Source organism: Onychomys torridus, chromosome 17 (genome assembly GCF_903995425.1).
Source record: "Onychomys torridus chromosome 17, mOncTor1.1, whole genome shotgun sequence".
Classification (NCBI taxonomy): domain Eukaryota; kingdom Metazoa; phylum Chordata; class Mammalia; order Rodentia; family Cricetidae; genus Onychomys; species Onychomys torridus.
The window spans coordinates 11725414-11745351 of NC_050459.1; the positions used below are offsets into that span (position 1 = coordinate 11725414).

Consider the following 19938-nt stretch of genomic DNA (forward strand, 5'->3'; position numbering starts at 1 on the left):
ATGCTCACCACTCTTCTTCCTCGGGGCCACTGTTACTGTATTTATCTCTCCATGATGAATATTGTGGCTGAGTTAGCCTTCTTGGACAAAGCCTATGTCATTTTGCCTGGTAATTCAGGAGGACTTCATCAAGGTGGGCCTGATGTCTTTGCTTAGTCTCTAGTGACATTTGTTCAGTGCGTGGTGAATGGAAGGAGGGTGCAAGACATGGGGCAGGTATAATAGGGACAGGATATAGTTCAGGAGAAGGGGGTGTGTATGCGCCAGGAATGAGCAGGTCCCAGCATGGCATGTGCATGTTTAGTCCCATGCAAATCATAGAAAATGATCTCTGGAAAAACATTATTGCATTAGACCATCTAAATAGAACCAGAGGAACTAGAGCAGCCAGGCTCTGTAGGACACAAAAAGCCAAATAATAGCACAAAGGGACTGAACTGAAGAAGATGAGCAGGTGTCAGACCACAGAACCCAAAGCATCCAAGAGGATTTCCTCAGTGACCTTTGAAGGAAAGAGACTACAGGTCTCAGAGCCAATCAAATTCAAGATGAAATCCATTCCAAAACCAATGGGGCTTCCTAAACCAATTTCAGCATCAGATCAAGCAGAGAAGGACACATAGCGTCAGAAATGACAGAATGTGGATGGCTTCTGTCAAGGATTGACTTCTCCTTAGTGTGAAAATGGAGTTTATACCTGAGGAAGATTTTTCCTGAAAAGCCAGCAGGGTCGACTTCCAAGGTGCTAAAATACAGTGTTTGCTAATGAGCTGTAAATGGAGATAGGAAAGTTGGGCCCATCCCTCAAGGCAGATGGATGGTGCCTACTTGAGACAGGAAGAAACTCACCAAGAGCAGAAAAGTATGTGCTGCCTTTTCTCTTGATATTTGAAACAGTTGGCAGTGGAATTCTCTGTTTCCTTTTGAGATGTTGCCAGATTCTGTCTCCCATAATATTCCTGTTGTCAAGCCTCGGTTAGCTGAGTGGCAGAGAAAACATTTGATTTCAAGGCAGCCAGCCTTCTCCATGGATCTCATCAGTGGCTTCCTGTGGTCCATGCTGGCTCTTAATTTTTTGGTGTCTGCACTTTGCAATAAAGTAATATGAATAGCAAGCAGAATTTTAGCGTGGAAACCTTTCTTTGGATAGAAGTTTTGAACGCTATAATTATTTGTCCCAGTAAGATTTATTGTAAAATATCTCAGTTGCTAATCTAAATTGAGTTATGCTAGCATGACTTTAATTTCCTTAAGAGCCTTGTTCCTGCTCTAACTGTTTTACATATATTAATGTTCACAAGCACTCTATAAGATAGGTACAGTGATCCCACCAGGATATGATAAGAGCGTGGAGGGCTGACCCAGCAGATGACGGCAGGGACTGTACCCCTAACCATGATGTCACCTTTGATGATACAGAGGCTATCTGTAGCTTTTTTCCCCCATCTCTTCAAACATGAGTTTGCCTGTGTTTCCTTGAAAGTTGGAGAGAATGGATGATGGGAATATCTGGACTGACATGACTCTTCTTTGTGGCATATGATCATGTTTTTTTACATAACAGCCACTGTGCAAAGAATCTCAGGGTGTGTATCATACACTTTGCATTAAAACAACAATTTACATCAAGAAAGAAAATAGTTTTCAAGCAAATATGCAAAAAAAAACCAGTTCATTTTGCTGATCCATTAAATCATTTATAAATAATTTGTCAAGCAGAGTTCACATTAACAAGACAGCAAGATGACAGAAGTAAAGCATAAGGGAAAGGTGCACTTCAAAGTCACCAGAGTAAGTTTTACGATCTCCTTGCATGCTGTTCATGCTGTTGTGCAGTGACATTGAACAAATGAGACTGGCCACTGACCAATGCTGTGGCCTTGAGCCGAAATGGGAAAGATACTTCTGATCTGACCCAGTAAATGGGGCTTTTCTGAACAAATGTCAGGGGGGGGAAGTGAGCAATGGATGATGTTCTTCTGTTGGATGTTATTTTCAAAGGTACTTAATTTTCAGATGATGCATGAAGCCACATCTGACTCACCGGGTGCCCTGGAAACAACACTGCTTCCTGGGTCCACCAGGCTGGCCTTGTCTGTCTGTGACTCATGTAGATCATGAGTTCTCTGGCCCCAGACACCCAGGGCTGGAGGGGTTCCCCTGTGTCTCCAGGACTACTTTCTTCACCAGTGTCTCCAACTCATGCACTTAGGAGTGTGAGGGCACCAGGGCAGTCTTTCACCGAATACCCCTCACCAGTGTGGCTCATTTGGCTCCAGATAGAGCACGAATGGCAGACCAAAGAAATGACTCCACCCCTCTAGCTTAGTGTATTACTGAGATCTTTGGGGTTATTTACTCAAAGGTGACCTGTATCACCCCAAATCCCATAGTAGCAAGGGCTCTGACTCACAAGCGCTGCATGTCTGGAGTTCCCTACACAAGTTGCAGGCAGATCAGACCATCAGAGTACCTTTTTCTCATCGACTGTTACTATTTATATAACTCTGGGAAGGGACCTAGTGAATCCTGTAACTTTCAGGATATTCCTGTGCCTTGTAAGTTTTGTTTACTCCATGGGCCTTTCATCTTTCTTTTTATGAGCACCCCTCTCCCTCCCTTTTGGAAGTAATGTTTCAATTACAAGGAAATATACACTACCTCTCTGGTGTGTCTTGCCACACTCTGTGACGTGCCAAGACAGCGGCAGGGTCTTCAACAAGCCCAGATGCTTTATGGGAATCTTTGAAGGAAGTGTTTGCTGTTAGTCTAAAGCCCCCTGAGCATCTAAAGAAGTCTGAGCTGTAGGGAGATTCAGGACTTTGCAAGGGGGTCATCAGGCCAGAGCTTTAAGAAATGTTTCTCTAGAGCTTGTATGGGCACCGGGAAGAAGAACAGCAGCAGCCAAGAGCCCAGCAGGTGCTTGTGCTCTCCCAAATGGGGAGCTTCCAGTGCCCATGCAGAGATGAGTGTGCCTGATACTGCAGGCTGAGCCACTGGGAGGAAACTCAGAGGAAAGGAGGGCAGGATCTCAGGGCTAGGGTTTGGGTTTGGGTTTGGGAATCCTTAAAAAATATTGGTCTCCATATGTTGGTCTACAGGTGAGTATAACATGGAAATTTCAACACTCCCTGGAAAGGGACCCAGGGCTGATGGAACGGCAGATATGCAAGGAAGATCAAAGCAATGATCCCCAAATGAACTTTGACAGTTACTGGAGCTGGTGAAGAGGGGAAGAAGGGAGGGCGCTATGCTATGCATCTGGGAGACCAGGAACATGTGTATAGCAGTAAGCTAGCTCAGCCACAAGGATGACTTGCCAGTAGCTCTTTGCAGTATTACCCCTGTGTGAATGCCTGAGCCCCACAGAATAGCCCTCATGATTCCAGATCTCAGCAGTTACAGTTCTGAAAAGAAACTTGGCCAAAGCTTATTCCAATATAAACATCAAAAGTGGGGTCTATGGATCCTCCTTGTGGAAGACACTCCATAAGGAAAAGCAACCTTGGAAACCTAGGGGATGGTGATGCCAGGTAGCCATAAGGTTCCTCTGTGGAGCCATACTCCAGAGGTCATGATGGAAGCATCAATTGATAGGGATGCAGAACAGCAATATAGAACTCAGAAGCGATGCCCTAGGGTCTGGAACCATCAGGGTGAGACTGGTTGAGATGGGAGCTGTAGCCTGGACCAGAACTTGAGGCCAAAATGGCCAGATGACCTGGTAGGAAACACCCGTGCTCATAAACTGTTATGGAAAATCTGTGAACAATTCAGCCAACCTGAATCTCCTGTAACATTCACAGAGATGGTAGCAGGTCTTCTCGTGGCTTCTGCATGCCCATCTCTTGGAGTCCTTGGCTGTGTCCACACCTCTCCTGAGAGAATCAGCTTAGTTCTCCTGCCAGCTCTCTGTATGTCGCTCTCAACGCCATTGTTGCCTTTTCTGCCACTGCACTGGAACAACATTGGCTGCTGTGGCTGTAGCATCAGATGTAATCTGACATTTTCATGAGAATGGACACACTGAGGGTGAAAAATCAAGCATTAACGCCAGGCATCTGCATGGCCTGTTTCACAGAGCTGTAGAGAATCGTGTGGACGTTTAGAAGCGTGCCTTGACAGGAAGGCTCAGAAATGAGCTTGGATTTTGGGATGCCTTTAATGCGCTGCCCTGCCATTTTGCTGTGAAATTATTTCTGCATTCTTTCTTCTCATCTTGCCGGATAATTATAAGCTTTTAGTATAATTTAGATGAGGTTGATTAGCCAGGCCTGCTCTTGCTATAAATGAAGTTAATGAATTGCAGATTTTTTTATATAGTTTTTCCACCTTAGAGGCAGGGCAGGACTTACCATTACTGAAATGCAGAAAATGTTTTGAAGAACGGTCATGCATATTCAGCATTCATGGAAAACCACTTGAGAGAGAGAGCTGTGAATGGCATGTATGAACAAGAAGCAAAGACAACTAACATGTGGTTCTGCAATGTATTTAACAACATATACTCTCATGCTGCAGATAGTAAGATATGGGGGAGTCTGTAACCTCACATCTGCATGCTAAGATGGCAGTGTGGCAGCCACACATGCTCCTTCCTCCGAACACTTGAGTTGGAATGCAGATATCTGACGGAGGTCAGGGGTCTGGAACATGGAGTTGCTTCATAGATGGAGGGCTGGGAGAAGCCCTCTGAGGGCACAGGCACCCCACAGAGCCAATCAAGCCACAGTGAGCGTCTTCCTCATCTGCAAGCCACATACATGCCCATCTTCCAGGCTTTCCAAAGCCAAGGACATCCTGTCTTTTTGAGCTTTCACTCTGGCAGGGACTTCAGAAGTGATCGGCACCTTGCAGACATTGTTTGGAGACATGTCTCCTCAATGCCAGTTGCTCTGCCAAGATCCCTCGTGCATCTTTTCCCTCAGTCCAAAACCTCTGACAGTAGTAATATTGTTCGGCTTTACAGATAAAGGGCAACTGAAGTGGAAGAGGCTTGGAAACTTCTTCAGCCTGGATCTGAGCAAGCCAAGCTGGCCAGTGCGGCAGATGGGAGCTGTGCCAGCCACAGGAACGCTCAGTTAAGACACAGCAGTAGTGGGGCCAGGAAGTCTCTGGGGAAAGTGCAAAGCCACAGCTCCTGAAGGGGCAGGTCTCTGTGACTCAGCGCTGTTGCCCAGGCTGGTTATAAAGCGTGTTGCTTTCAGATAGTTCTAGAAGGCAACCACATAAAAAAGGAGAGAGTTGCTGCCTACTCTGCACACTCAAGACAGTGGTTCTGGGCACCTGGTTTCCTTGAGAGCAATTCAGGGTCATCTGGGGTGCTCTGTGACCCTTGAGTCGGAGGGTACCCGAGATGGAAACAGAGCTGAGCTACTCTCTCAAGGCTCTGAGCAACACCTGAGAGGCTCGTGCCTAGAGGACGGAAACTGCCAGGGCTTTTCACTGGCAAAATCATAAGTTGCTGAAAGAACAGAGATTGCCAGGGAAGCTGACCATGTGGACGCCACCGTGAGAGTCACAAGGTGACATTAAAATATGTGCATGTCGGTGGCTGCCAAGCTCCGAGGCGCCTGCTGTGCAGCTGGGTTCTGCCTCTCAGTGGTCTCTACTGTCCCCTGCCTTGATGTGGCCTTTGGACATCGCCAACAAGGAGGAGGCAGAAACACAGCAGGACCAGAAAACCACCCCAGCATGGAGCAGTTATTTTTTGTAGGGGAGGGAGGTTGCATTTATGTCAAGAACTATAAAATTTGTTAAACGGAATCGATCCAGAAACCAAGGACTTTAAAAAATGAATTGCAGTCTCGTTGCTCCTGTGCCGCCTCGTATTTATTTGGTTTCCTGCACTAAACCCAGTATGTGATGTATTTAGAAAAAGAAGAATGATGGCCTGGGCATGATTTGTCAATGAGTAATAGGTAACCAGTTTCGTCTGTCACTTTTTAACAAATGTTATTCGTTTTATTAATATCCAAAGTGAAATAGGTGAATAACGGAGAGGCCCGGGGATATAGATCAAAATTCAGGGCTTCAGCTCAGTAGTACTGAAAGTGGCCATTTACAAAGATTCAGGGCATGAAGCAACCACAAATCATTATTTCTGAAGTTGGTTTCTTTTAGAAAATGAGAGTGAACCAACAGTATTTTAGCTAGGAGAGATTTTAATCTAGAGATTTAATATAATGAATCCTGTATGTCATCGCATGAGTTTCTTCAATTCTATGCAATGACTGAATATATTTTAACTAGTGTTGCTAAAGATGAGAGCTTATATTTAAAACTGCAATCACCACATGAGGTCATCCCCTGTGCCAGGTGGCATGAAGGTCTGCTTGGGGCAGAATCGCCTATGTGCATGCTATTGTGCAGGATCAGAACTCCCAAAACAGCACCCTCCTCATACACTACTGTGTACCTACACACACCACATCCCTTGTGTTTAGTGGATACCAAGAGTTAAACAACCCCTGTGAACCAACTGTCCTCAGAGGCGGTTAAAGCTACACTGCAGCCCCATCAGATGAACCCTCTGTGCATCCATTTCTAGGACACACTAGATGTCATGAACTAAGAAGTGTGGGACCAGTGCTGTTTCTATTACATAATATCCTCAAACTGGAATTTCAGGGGGACAGAGGGATGGCTTAGCAGTTAAGAGCACTTTGCTGTTCTTTCAGAAGACCGAACTCAGTTTCCGGCATCCACATCATCAGGCAGCCCGCCACTGCCAGTAATTCCAGCTCCAAGGGATCCATGCCCCTATGGGTACCTGCAGATATGTGGTGGTGCATGCATGCACACATACACACACACACACACACACACACACACACACACACACACACCCCCCACATCACACACACACACACACACACACACACACACACACACACACACACCACACACATATTATATGGAATTCTAGTACTTACTAACAGTACCTTGTGTGAGATCAGGGGACTCAGTTCCAACAGTGGCTCCACACCATGCCCCTGTTATTCTCAGGATTTCTTTCAACAAATCCACTAATAGGAAACCTAGGAGAAGCACCAGATAAAGGACATGAGGAATCTGCTCTATCATTGCTTTGTATACTACAGCTGTCCACCACACGGCGCACGCCTCCTCACCTCACTCAGCATGGAGACAGGGCTACAGGCTGGCCTCCTATAACACAGAATCCCTCAGCACTCATATCTGTGAGGGCTTAGTGGGACCCACTTGTCCGTGAGTGTTGATGAGTTTAGCATCACTGGGGAAAGAGAATGATTTAAAGAATAAAAAGAAAATGACTTCAGGCACCTGAGTACTCTGGCATGACAGGGAGGTGACAGCACACTGGCTTCATCCTGATCACAGCCAGTGTGACCCGGGGCAGCTGCAGCAGTGCGGGCAGCCAGGTGAGCCGCTCACACCTATGTGAGGCCGAGGGAAAAGTATGGCCTTGGAGCTCAGGGTCTCTACTTACCTGTGCCGAGCTGTCTGCCATAGGAGTTTAGGTTAATTGCATACCACCTCTCATTTGCAATTGGTTTCCATAGCGTTTTATTTTAATGCTTAGATGTGAACTCTTTTTCTCTGAGGTTGTGTAGCCAGGGTCCACAGCTAGGACATGAGGCTGACAGGAAGGTCCCGGATTTAGGGTAGGTGAGTATGTTATCCACCACTATAACATGATGTGTTCCTCCACATACCCTAGGAAAAACACAAGGTAGAACCTTCCAAACAGAGGCAGGCACCTCTGCTGTGGAGTGTCTGCTCTCCAAGGAGCCCAAGAACCCCGGTCACTTAAAGCACCTGTGTCCCTCTCATGTGCCATTGGCAGTGAGCATTTGGAAGGCATCTTTTCTGAGCTGCATGCATATATGTTGGCCGGTATAGGCAAGATGGAGGCCACAGAAAAACAGGGCATCATTGCTCCAGAGCAGAAACCTGATCCTGTCCTCAGTGATTACCGAGGTCTTGATATAACGTCAACTCTTTAGTAGCATTGGGAGGTTGGTGGATGAATGAGTGAGCAGCGTTGACTTTGTGAGTTTCCTGCTCAATCTGAATTCCACTGCTGCATCCCTGAGGGAAGAAGGCAATGATATTGATCTTTGTCAGAGGAGAAGGACCATGCACAATCTCACCTCCAGCCATTTTCATGCCAGACCATCAAATCCCAACAAAGATTTCAAGTATTCTCACAGTGTTCTCAGTACTCATAAAAAGGTATATAGGCTTGTTGAAGACAGTGCAAAGAGTTACAAGGGGGAAATAAAACGTGGCCATAATTCCTCCAATCAGAGAGAATCACTATAAGCATCTTGAATCGCCTCTGGTCTGCTTTTCACAGTGAGGCCAGGTCATAAAGAATCGTTTCCTTGTAGGTGTCCTTACTAACACTGTTCTGGGAGTTTCTACATCACTTGGAGCTTCTTTTCATTCTATGCTGTAATCATGCTACCATTTATGTAGCCATTCTGCCTTAATTGGATCTTTGAAGATCAGGATTTGCCATTGTTTTTGTAAAAATAAAAATAAAAAATGAAACATCCTAAGTTACCCTAAGGTCTTGCTCAAAATCCAGAGAGAGACATAACTTGGGTAGACCTGCACATTCTATACAAAGATACCCACAAGGGGCTGATGTCACTCACACCTGTGGAAGAGGCAATGGTAGTGTCCAGGCATGCTTAAGTAGGAAATTAAGACAGTATGCCCAGGGTAACATATGAAGCTCAGCTACTGAGTCCCTGCATAGCATACATGAGGCCCTGGGTTCAATTCCCAGCATCACATTAACCAGGCATGGTGAGCCATGATCATCAGAATTTCAAAGTTATGCTCAGCTACATAGTAGGTTTGGAGTGTGCCTGGACTACATGAGATCTTTTTATGAAAGAAAGAAAGAAAGAAAGAAAGAAAGAAAGAAAGAAAGAAAGAAAGAAAGAAAGAGCATATGTATAGTATTTCAAATTAAGGATTCAAGTATGTTCAAATGTTAATGTTGCTGGTTTTCCTGTCAAAAACTTGAAATTTTCTTTTCTGAAAGCATGTCATGGGCTAGAGAGATAGCTTGGCTGTTAAAGGTTATGGCTCAGAATCAAAACTTCAAGAAATCATGTTATGTAATTGTCTTAGTCAGGGTTTCTGTCGCTGTAAAGAGACACCATGACTATGACTCATATAAAGGAAAATATTTAATTGGGGCTGCCTTACAGTTTCAGAGGTTTAGTCCATTATCACCATGGCAGGGCATAGTGGCATGCAGGCAGACATGGTGCTAGAGAAGGAGCTGAGAGTTCTACATCTTGATCTGCAGACAGCAGAAGGAGTCTGTGTTCCACCCTGGGTGTAGCTTGAGCATAGGAGACCTCAAAACTCCTACAATGGCACACTTCCTCCAACAAAGCCATACCTACTTCAAAAAGGCCACACCTCCTAATAGTGTCACTCTCTATGGGCTCTATTCCACTTTCCACTCCCTTGCCTCCAAAGGCTTGTAGCCATATCATAATGCAAAAATTCATTCAATCCAACTTCAGAAGTCTCAATAGTCTACAACAGTCTCAAACTTATTTAAAAATCTAAAGTTCAAAGTCTCTTCTGAGATTCATGAAATCTGCTAACTGTAATCCCCTGTAAAACCAAAATCAAAAAGAAGATCATATACTTCCAACATATAATGGCACATGATATACATTACCATTCCAAAATGTAGGGAAGGGAACAGAGTGAAAAAATACTGGACCTACTCAAGACCAAAAACCAGCCAGACAAACTCCAAACTCTGCATCTCCATGTCTAATGTCAAAATGCTCTTCAGATCTCCAGCTTCTTTGACTGAAATACTTCTTTCTTTCTTCCACTCCCCATTAGCAGCTGTCCTCAGCAGGTGTCCCATGGCTCTGGCATATCCAACATCTTGGGATCTCTAAAGCAATCCAGGCTTCAAGTTCACAGATTCATGCAATGGGCTCTCTGAGCATCCATGCAGGGACACCCCTGACACATGTCTGGCCTCATTGGCTTTCCTTAGTCATGGAGGAAGGTTCCATAACACCTTTCTTCTATCCTTGACTCTAAAGCCAGAACCACATGGCTGAAGCTGCCAAATTCTGCTGCTTCCTGGGGCTGGGACATGGCCCCTTCATTCAGTTACAGCTTCACCAGCTTTCTGTTTCCAATGGTTTCCTTCACTGTCTAAGCTTGGCTGTCCTAAAACTCATTCTGTAGACCATGCTGGCCTCAAACTTGTAGATCTGCCAGCCTCTACCTTCCAGTGCTTAGATTAAAAATGTATACCACTGAACCTGAGCTTTTCTTTAATTCATTTTCACAAGTTGGAAGCTTGACTGGGTGGGGTCTTGTCCTGAGATCACCACTTCTTTTATTCCATTTTTAATCTGTTTTTCTCCTTGAACACAGGACTTAGTTCTGTTCCACTTCCTGGTGCCCTTTTTGTCATCAATCTCTACATTTTGTAACTTTCCATACTCAACTTGCTCCTTTTCATGACAGATCTTTATAAGTGTGAACACTAGTAACCACACCACAGAGTCTATACTAGGCTGTTTTATACTCTGCCAATGAAAGTGATCCAAATTTCTTCACTTTAGCTTCAGGAAGACTCTCTGACAAGGGTAAAAGACATTCTTGACCAAGATATCACAAGAACAATCTCTAGGCAACATACCAAAATTCTCTAAACCTCTGAAACCTCTTGAGCCAGCCCCCCACCCATAGTTCAAATCCCACTGAGCCTCACTGTCTGCCATGCTCCTATGAGTATGGCCCATTAAGTCCTACTTAAAGCATTCAACTGCTTTTCTAATCCAAACTCCCAAAGTCCAAATTCCTCCAAACAAAAGCATGGTCAGACCTATCACAGCAATACCCCCATCCCTGGTACCAACTTCTGTCTCAGTTACTGTCCTATTGCTGTGGAGAGACACCATGACCATAACAAGACTTACAAAGGAAAACATTTAATTGGGGCTCTCATACAGTTTCAGAGGTTTATTTCATTACTATCATGGTAGAACATGGTGGTATGCAGGCAGACATGGTGCTGGAGAAGGAGCTGAGAGTTCTACATCTTGATCTGCAGGCAACAGAAATCTGTGTTCCACACTATGGGTAGCTTGAGCATATGAGACCTCAAAGCCCACTCCCACAGTGACACCCTTCCTCCAACAAGGCCACACCTACTCCAACAAAGACACACCTCTTTATAGTGCCACTCCATGTGGGGGCCATTTTCTTTCAAACCACCACAGTAATAATAATAAAAAAAAAATGAGCATGTGGTAGCTTTTCTGCAAAGTGTTGCAGAGAGGGTCTGGACTGAACTAGAGAGCTCAGGCCTCCATCCAGCTTCAGGTTACTACTAAAACATGCTCAGGGAAAGGGTGGTCTAGAGAAAGTGAAGCCTACCTGGATGGCTAGTGATTCTCAGCCCTGAACACTCAGGTTCTCAGTTGTCATTAAAGGAATTTCCCAGGCCCTCCTCCATGCAAGCAGGAAGAGCCAGACAAGATTCAGCCACTGATGGTGATAGACTCCCAGATACATTCATCTGATACTGTATGGGGTATTCATACTTATTCTGAAACTCATCCTGGTTCCCTGAAATGTGATATTTCTGAGGTCTTATACATTGTCCAGTAGCCTTCCTAGGACCTTATACTAGCTAGATTTATGTCCCCCTTGACACAAGTTAAAATTATTTTGGAAGAGGGAACCTCAATTGAGAAAATGTTCCCACCAGATTGGCCTGAGGGCAGACCTATGGTGCATTTTCTTAATGAATGATTGATATGGGAGGGCCTAGGTCACTTTGGGTGGTGCCACCCCTGGGCTAATCGTCCTGGGTTCTCTAAGAAAGCAGTCTGAGCAAGTCATGAGGAGCAAGCCAGTAAGTAATGTGGCCTCTGCTTCAGGTCCTGCCACCAGGTTCCTGCCCTGCTTGAGTTCTTCCCTGACTTCCTTCAATGAAGGACTGTGATCAAGACCTATAAGCTGAAATAAGCCCTGTCCCCCTCAAGGTGCATTTGGCTGGGGTGTTTTATCACAGAAACAGAAACCCTGACTAAGGCAGATCTGCTAATGTGAATGGTGTTAGGTCCTCTCCTGACTCAGACAAGGAGCAAATTCAGTTTCAGTACTCCAAATGCTATCAGCCCTGAGACTGTTGCATGGCATCATTCAGAACAGCAGTGACTACATTTAAACAGCCGTGCTTCCCGAATTTGTGAAATGACCTTTGCTCTGGCTGTGAACCTGTGTTTTCTACCCAAACATGATAGGCATGTCTTCAAAGCATCTTTGATGTAAAACCCTATTAAATACCAAGGTAGTGCAAAGAACTCAACACTTCATGTGTTTGGAACTTGGATGTAAAACATGTTATATAAAATATAATTAATGTCACTCTCCAAGTGAATAGTGTTCAAGTTTAACTGAAGATGCATAATCTCTTCTCAAAGCTTTTAGACATTTGAATAACAAAGTGCCTTCTTAACTTCAGCCTCCCTCTCTCTCTCTCTCTCTCTCTCTCTCTCTCTCTCTCTCTCTCTCTCTCTTCTGTCCAGAGACATTCAAAATTAAGTGTGTGTTGCTTTTAGTTGGAGCTTTTTTATACGCCTGTTTGAAGGCACAGTCAGGTCAGGCTACCTGAACTAGACCCACCCACCCTCAAAGCTGGGGAACCAGAGCAGGGGCAACCCTCCCATGTGTGGGTTGGAATGCTGGCATTCAGCTGTCAGTGCTGAATGCCACCTGCCGGGCACGAGAGCCTCTCCTTGTCATCTTCAGCCAAGTGGAGTGGCCTCATCAGGGCCTTTGAGTTTTCCTCTTAGCCTGATTCAAGTGACATTGAACTACTGGTAAAGATTCTGCAGACTTCAGGGCAGCTTCAGCTGAGACTCAATCTTCAGTCCAAAATAGAATGATGAGCCCTCTGTGTTGTCAAAAAAAAATTAAAAGAAAATAAAAAGCCCTAGTTCTTCTCATGGAGGCAGAGGCCGGCTGCAGACTGGCGATGCAGCTGTGGCTGGAATGCGAGAGGAAGCCGGCATTAAGACTCATCAGCGTCATTGTACTAGCGGAGCCGGGATGAAGCCTTCATTTAAGCAACCTCCAAATGCTATCATTAGCAAATTGGCCAAAATGTAGACTTGAGTGTGCTGTCTTCAGAGGAAACTTTCCAGAAAGCATGGAGAAACTAGTTTGTGGAAGAAGGTGAAAGAGTCAGCAAACTGAGCGTGAACGGTTCCATACAAGCTCTGCAATGGCCACCATGGCCCATGTGGCTCACCCAGAGCATGATGCCATGGCTGGTAGGGGCTTAATGGCCCCGTCCCCAGGACCACACGATGCACCCAGGTGAGAGTTTCATGAACATAGGCAAGGATACAGGCAGACATGCCAGGAGGCATACATAGTTACAGATCCCCAACCTGTAAGGTCACTTCTCTCATAGAGAACCCCCTACATAGCACACAAGAGGTCTGAAATGAAAATAGGTATGTGAGGGAACCACAGGAAGGAACATGGGAATGGCTCAAACACATGTGTGTTTGCATGGTTCACAGGTAGAATTCTGACCTCAGCCTGACCCTCCTCAACCTTACAAGGAAATAGAAGATGAGATTCCTCAGAAAAACCACAGTGAAGTCTTCAGCAGGCAGAGAATGTGCCAGACTGAAGGATGTGGTAGGCTGTGCCAGTCAGGCATCAAGGTGCTGAGCAGGCCCGAGGCTACAGTAGAGGTCTAGGGCTCAGAAGTTTCACCACAGTAGCAAAGGTGCCTCTCCTCCCTACCACCTTAGAGCCCTGAAGAAGCTCAAACGCCAGGAGTACACAGTTTACAGAACCATCCTCCAGGAAATGGAGGGTGATACAACTGAGTCAGTACAGGGTCCACCCAGCCTTGAATGATGCAGATCAGTCAGGTTTTGATACTTCAGTTTAGTCGCAGAAGTTCCAAATCTTAGTATCAGTATGAAAGAACATGGACATTGGACCAAAATATATCATGCAGCAATTAAATTAAGTAAGTGCCTACCCTCTAGAAACAAAGAGAAGCCAAGAGCCTTCAGTGACTCTGCCCTGTCCCCCAGCTGACATGCCCTCTCCTGTAGCTTGCTCTGCCCTCTACCTAGGTTGCCTTATCCCCTTGACCTGAGCTGACTCTGCCCTCCACCTGGACGTTATAGCTCCTCTTCCTCAAGTTGACTCTGCCTGGGTCAACTGCACACTCTCCCTGAATTCACTCTATTCTCACTGGATTGATCTCACCCTTCTCTGGATTGACTCCATCACGTCTCCAGGTTGACCTCGCCCGCCCTCATCATTGACCGTTGTTGGCTCCATGCAGCCCTGGGATCAGCAGAGAAGTGGTGGAGCCAGAGGACAGGAAGAGTGATAGATGTCCCGAACCACTTGGTTTCTTGCCTCAGCTTTTCAAGAGCACTGCTCATAATGTCTCTATTTCTTCTGGCTCTTTACAGATCCTACATTAATGTATATAGGATATGTAGGATGCTCTATAGGACTGTGACCCTTTAAGATAGTTCTGCATGTTGTGGTGACTCCCCCCACCATAAAATTATTTTCATTGCTGCTTCATGACTGTAATTTTGCTACTGTTATGACTTATGATGTAAATATCTGAGTTTTCTATGGTCTTTCCAGTGGTCTTCAGTGACCCCTGTGAAAGGGTCATTTGACCCCCAAAGGGTTTGAGACTCACAGGTTGAGAATCACTAGTGTAGACCTGGCATACAGGTGACACCACAGGAAAGTGTAAAGAATGCTGGATCTGGACCCAGAAGCCATCCTTCATGGTAGCTTGTCAGCTCTGTGCCGCAGGGAACCGTGAGGCCTCTGTTCTCCATCTGTAGGAGAGGTGATGACTCCTGGTGTGACTACTGAGTGACCAGACAGTAAAGTGAGGCAGCAGGGGCATCTATAAATGGTACACAGCCCCTGTTCAGGTCACTCTTCTCTACCGACTCTCCAAGGCAAGGCCACATACCAAAGAGCATACATTGGCACTTGTGTTAGTCAGCTTTGTGCCCGTGGAAGCCTTTGGGTACAGGAGATGCTGCCTGTACCAGGCTGAGAGACAGCTGGTCCAGGGACAGCAGCCCAGGCCTCTGTCACCTAGGCTCAGCCCATAGCTCTGGTCATTGGTTCTATGTTGGTCCCTATGTAGTGGCCATCCTGATATATGCAGTGTCTAGTGTCCAAGATAAATACTGTGACTCACAACTCAGATGTCCCATGGTGCATAGGCATCACATATGGTGCCTCTGGCCTCCACATGTGAGTGGATAGTCTTGTGAGACACCTCGTCCCCTGAAAAGTGAAAGCAAGCTCAGTGTGCTCCTACAGTGTCATACAGAGCCACATCCTGTTAGATGTGGTCTTCAATCGTGTCCGAGCTGTGTGAGAACCTTGAGAACTTAGTGACACAGGAGAGCCTTTGCCTGTAACTTCCAAGTGGCTTCAGAGAAGTGAGAAAACACACCCGTATCTTGTATCCAAAGGAAGGAGAAAATGTGTGACATGTTCAGAGAGTGAAGAAGCTGAAATTATGCCACCAGTCTAGAGGAGGGCATCACCTGTCTGTTGTCACATGGATGCTCTGGAAACACCTTGTCCACAGTTCCTTCCTGCTGCGGCATCTGGCAGAAGCCCTTTTCCCAGAGTTGGAGGGTTGAATATTGTAAGAGGGACGGTGACGCAGAACTTTAGAAAGGCCTGTTCCCACACAGAAGGGACTCACAGTCTCAGGTTACACTCTTCCAAGCACAGCCAACATGGAGTTCCAGTGTGAAAGAAAAATAAGTTATAAAGTAAACTTAGCCAGAAAACATTATGAGGGAGCAATGTGAAGACAGAAAACTCAAAGAGCCAGGATGGGGAAGTGTCCTCAGTGTGGACCAATGCTCACTAGATTCGGTCTAATGGATAAGCGAGTGGCTTTTGGAAGCTTCAGTAGAGAGCACTTTCCTATTTTTGTTAAGAATGTAATAGAAAATTGAGCACGGTGTCAGAAGTAGGCACTATTAATTTTATAGCGCTGATTAATCCGACACACCGTCTCACAGCTCTCCCTGTCCAAGATCTATTGGCCTTGAACATGGGAAGATGAAGAGGCTGGGTCAAGGAGGCTTGCAATCACCCATATTCAGAATGTGTGAGAGCCCGGCTAATGGCACCATTGTTCTTCTACCCAGCCACAGCTTGTTTTTCAGATTGTATGGCTCACCTTTTATGGTACACTTGGAGTGAAGCAGTTTCCTTTAATAAGTGTAAAGACAGAGGAAAGGAGAAAGAGGGACAGAGACAGAGGAGAGAGAAACAGAGACAGAGGGGCTGGTCAGTCAGTGTTTGCAGTCTTTTAGCCCGTAAAGGGACAGATATGGGACCCCTGGTATAATTAGGATGACCGTGTGACTTGACAGTGCTTTGCACCCTTCCTGTCTCAGCCATCTCAGCCATCCATCCCACCCTCACCCATTGGTGCCCACTGTACAGACCCTGGAACTGTAGGGAGGGGAAGGACAAGGACCCTCGTCTTATCTGTGGCCTTCCATTTGAGCAGGACAATGGCCTGCACAGATCAGGATGTGGAGTAGGAATGTGGTAGAGATAAAAGCTAGCCTGAAAATCTAATGCCTGGTTGGACATGGAAGGGCCATCATATCTACACCAAGGTAAGCTTTCTCAGCTATGAGGTGACACCAGACACAAAGACCTTCTGTACGCTCACCTTCCACCCGTGGCCTTAGATGAACCACATACCAAGACTTGCTGTTAGCGTAATCTGAACGACAAGGGCCGAGGGAAATTATGCAATCACTCCTGTGCCTAAAATTCAGAGCTGGCCGTAAAACTCACCTACCCACCCTCCTTCAAGGCTGTAAGCTGTGACACCAACATGATGGTATGATCAGTACGCAGCCTGTTATCCTTTCCATACACTCTCTGTTTTCTTGGCATTGTTATCTAAGCATTCAACAATGTAATGTTAGCTCACATCCAAATCTTTCTTCTTAAAACTCTTACTTTGCATATGTATGTGTGTTTAAAATGAGGGAATGTGTGAGATCTGAGTCTGTGGGTCTGTTGTACAGTTCCTTCTGGCTTTGAGATAACACTATGTAGGAGTTATCTCCAAGGAGACTGTACTCGGTTAGCACTGGCTATGGTGCTGGGTCTGGGTTTCTAGTCCTTAGTGGGGTCTCAGAACCCACCGTCTCCCTAGTAGGCATGCCTATCTGCTAGTAGGAAAACATGGGAAAGTATGCAGAAAGCATGGTTGGCCAGGTAGAAAGGCTACCCAGATGGCTACAAAGTTGCAATGAACCGTTTTAATGAAACACTGAACCTGAATCCAATGGTGGTGGTTACTGTGTACCTGTGTTTTCTCAGTGTCAGGAGAACCCATGAAATGATGTTTGACTTCATCTTTTTGTTAAGACACTAGCTTGGTCCTCAGCATCTTCCATGACAAACCTGCCTCTTTCTTCCTAGTTCTTTCTATGAAGTAACAAGTGGGTGATGATAGTGAAGTATGTAGATCCAATCATGAGATACTCGTATGGATCCTGTTCACACTATAACACAATTGGTGGTGTTCAATGCCAGAAGAGGTGTGCATTCAGATTCAGAGCCTCCCCACCAATGTTGGAAGCCCTCCATGAATGAACAAATACTAGAGTCTTAAAAATGCAGTTATATTTTTAAATATATGCCAGAATCTGTGTATACATGATGCTATAATTTTGATACACACACCATGGTATAGAGACAATTATATGTGTGCAATGTGGTGCAGGAGATCCTCTGTCTGAGCTGCATCTCCATGTTCAGATGAGCACTACATATTGTCAATCACATATCAATGCAGGGCAGTCAGACACTGAGCTCAGCACATGTGGGTGCATGGCAGCCCCTGAAACTAGACCCTAGAGTTCTGTGCAGACATGGAGGTGGGGTGCAGACACCCAGTGCAGCTCCCTGGGGACAGATTGGATATGAACACACATCCATTCACCTTCCCGCCCAGTATCCCCATATATGCAGGCCAGAGAGTTGACATGACACTGGTGTCGTGACCATGTTGTAGTCCATGCTAATGCAGCAGCATCTCTCTGCACCAGATAGAGAAAGCAACTAAAAATGAGCATAGGGGCTCAGGCTAGCCTTTCACAAAAGGAGATTGTGATTTGCTAGCCAAACCCACCCAGAATGAACTTACAGGACACATTGTAGCAGCCACTGCAGACTTCGAACGTGGAAGCATGGCATGCATGCAACTGCAATCACTAGAGTTGGGGTTCTTTTTGGGCATGACTCAGACTCCTTAGGACGTGACTGATCCAAGGAAACCAGGCCAGCAATGGTCAGCACATCTCAATGGTCTATACCGACGCTAACAAGATAAACCCAAAGTTATATAAGGAAGCTGAGGTGTTTTTGCAAAAGCTGTCTGTGCAGGGACCTCAAAGAAGAATGAGGCACAAGTGGGATCTTGGGGCTGTTACAGAAAGTGACAGCCGCTCTGAGGTTGTCAGTGCAAAACACTGAGCTCTAAGCACTGATAATAGAAGAAACAGAAAAGTGTCTCTGTGTGTGAACCACGTTGACTGTCAATCAGAGTCTCAGATATGGACAATGACTGCAATTTCAGCGGAACAAGAGTAAGCATGTCTTTGCTTGTGTCTTGCAGAGGAAGAAGGAGGAGACTTGGCCCAGCCGGGCCTCAGCTTCCCGGGACCAGCAGAAGAAGATATAGGTAGAGTAAAGCGGATGGTGGGGGTCTGGGGGTTGCAATGACTGCCCAGAATCCTGCTCACTTCATCACACCCCATCACTGGGAAACTCAGGCTAAACTTGTTAAGCACATCAGGCCTGGGAGATGGTACCAATGAGAAGCAAGAAGCCATGCTGATGTTTTTCAATAGTAAACAACTTGTGAATCCCTTATGAGAAAAGGGTTCTGTGGACCCTCATGTTGATAGGTTAAAGACATAAGGATGCAGAGGCTACATGTGGAAAAAACCCTCCTCTGACTCTGGGCTAGAACCTGCCTTCCTTTGCTCTAAGGAAGCAGTTCCACTCTTCACTGGAAGAAGTTGATGCCCTTGGGCCACCATCACAACACAGGCTGAGGCAGATGCTGGCTCATCAGGTCCCTTCTCTCCTGGAGAACAAGAGTAACTGTTGGCCCCTCCTCCCCAAGTGCTCGGGTCAGCCCCATGTGAGAATCTCATTTGACGTCACTCCAGGCACAAGGGGCTGGTGCCACTTTGGGTGGTTGGTCAGTTGACAGGGAGTTAGCCTTCCACTCATCAGGGAAGCCACCACTGTCAGAGATGCAGAAAGTTGACTAAATCCAACATCAAACACCAATCAGAGACTCCTGTATGGCTCTGGGCTCAGCCTACTTCATATTCTGTGTACAGACCTGCAGGGCCATGTGTTCCCTGAATGACTCCAGAACATTAGACCACACAGGTATGTCATGGAGTCAGCCCAACTTGTTTGTTTGTTGAATTTTATGCTATAGCCCAGGCATATAACATTCCTACCACAAGCTCCAGAGCACTGGGATTTACAGATTTGAGCCATCACACCCAATCTCAACAAACTTTTCAATAGGGATTTGTGAGGACTGTATGGCTTGTCTGTTGACATAAATGAACACTGGATACTCAGGAAGCCCACTTTGCATGAACTGAGGTGTATTTTAAAGAAAGTCTTGCCCCCTCCACATTCCAAAATAGCTTGCTTTTTAGCTTAAACTTAATAGAGTAAGTGTATAGGTCTGCAACAGCATGAGACCTCACGGTAGTAGGGGGCTCTAGGGCCCACCAGAAGAGCATCAGATACATGGTTTTTCTCACTGAGACTGGGAAGTGTCCATTATGACAG

The 19938-nt window shown here is 45.8% G+C and overlaps 1 protein-coding gene across 5 annotated transcripts in view; it reads left to right on the forward strand.

Annotated features, from left to right (window-relative positions):
* The window catches only part of Dlgap2 (DLG associated protein 2), a 724943-nt gene that overhangs the window by 567438 nt on the left and 137567 nt on the right, over positions 1 to 19938 (forward strand). For all 5 annotated transcript variants that reach the window (XM_036166326.1, XM_036166325.1, XM_036166329.1 and 2 more), the window contains one exon: positions 18734 to 18799. In XM_036166326.1, the coding sequence (XP_036022219.1) occupies positions 18734 to 18799 (66 nt within the window). The remainder of the gene's footprint in view (positions 1 to 18733; positions 18800 to 19938) is intronic.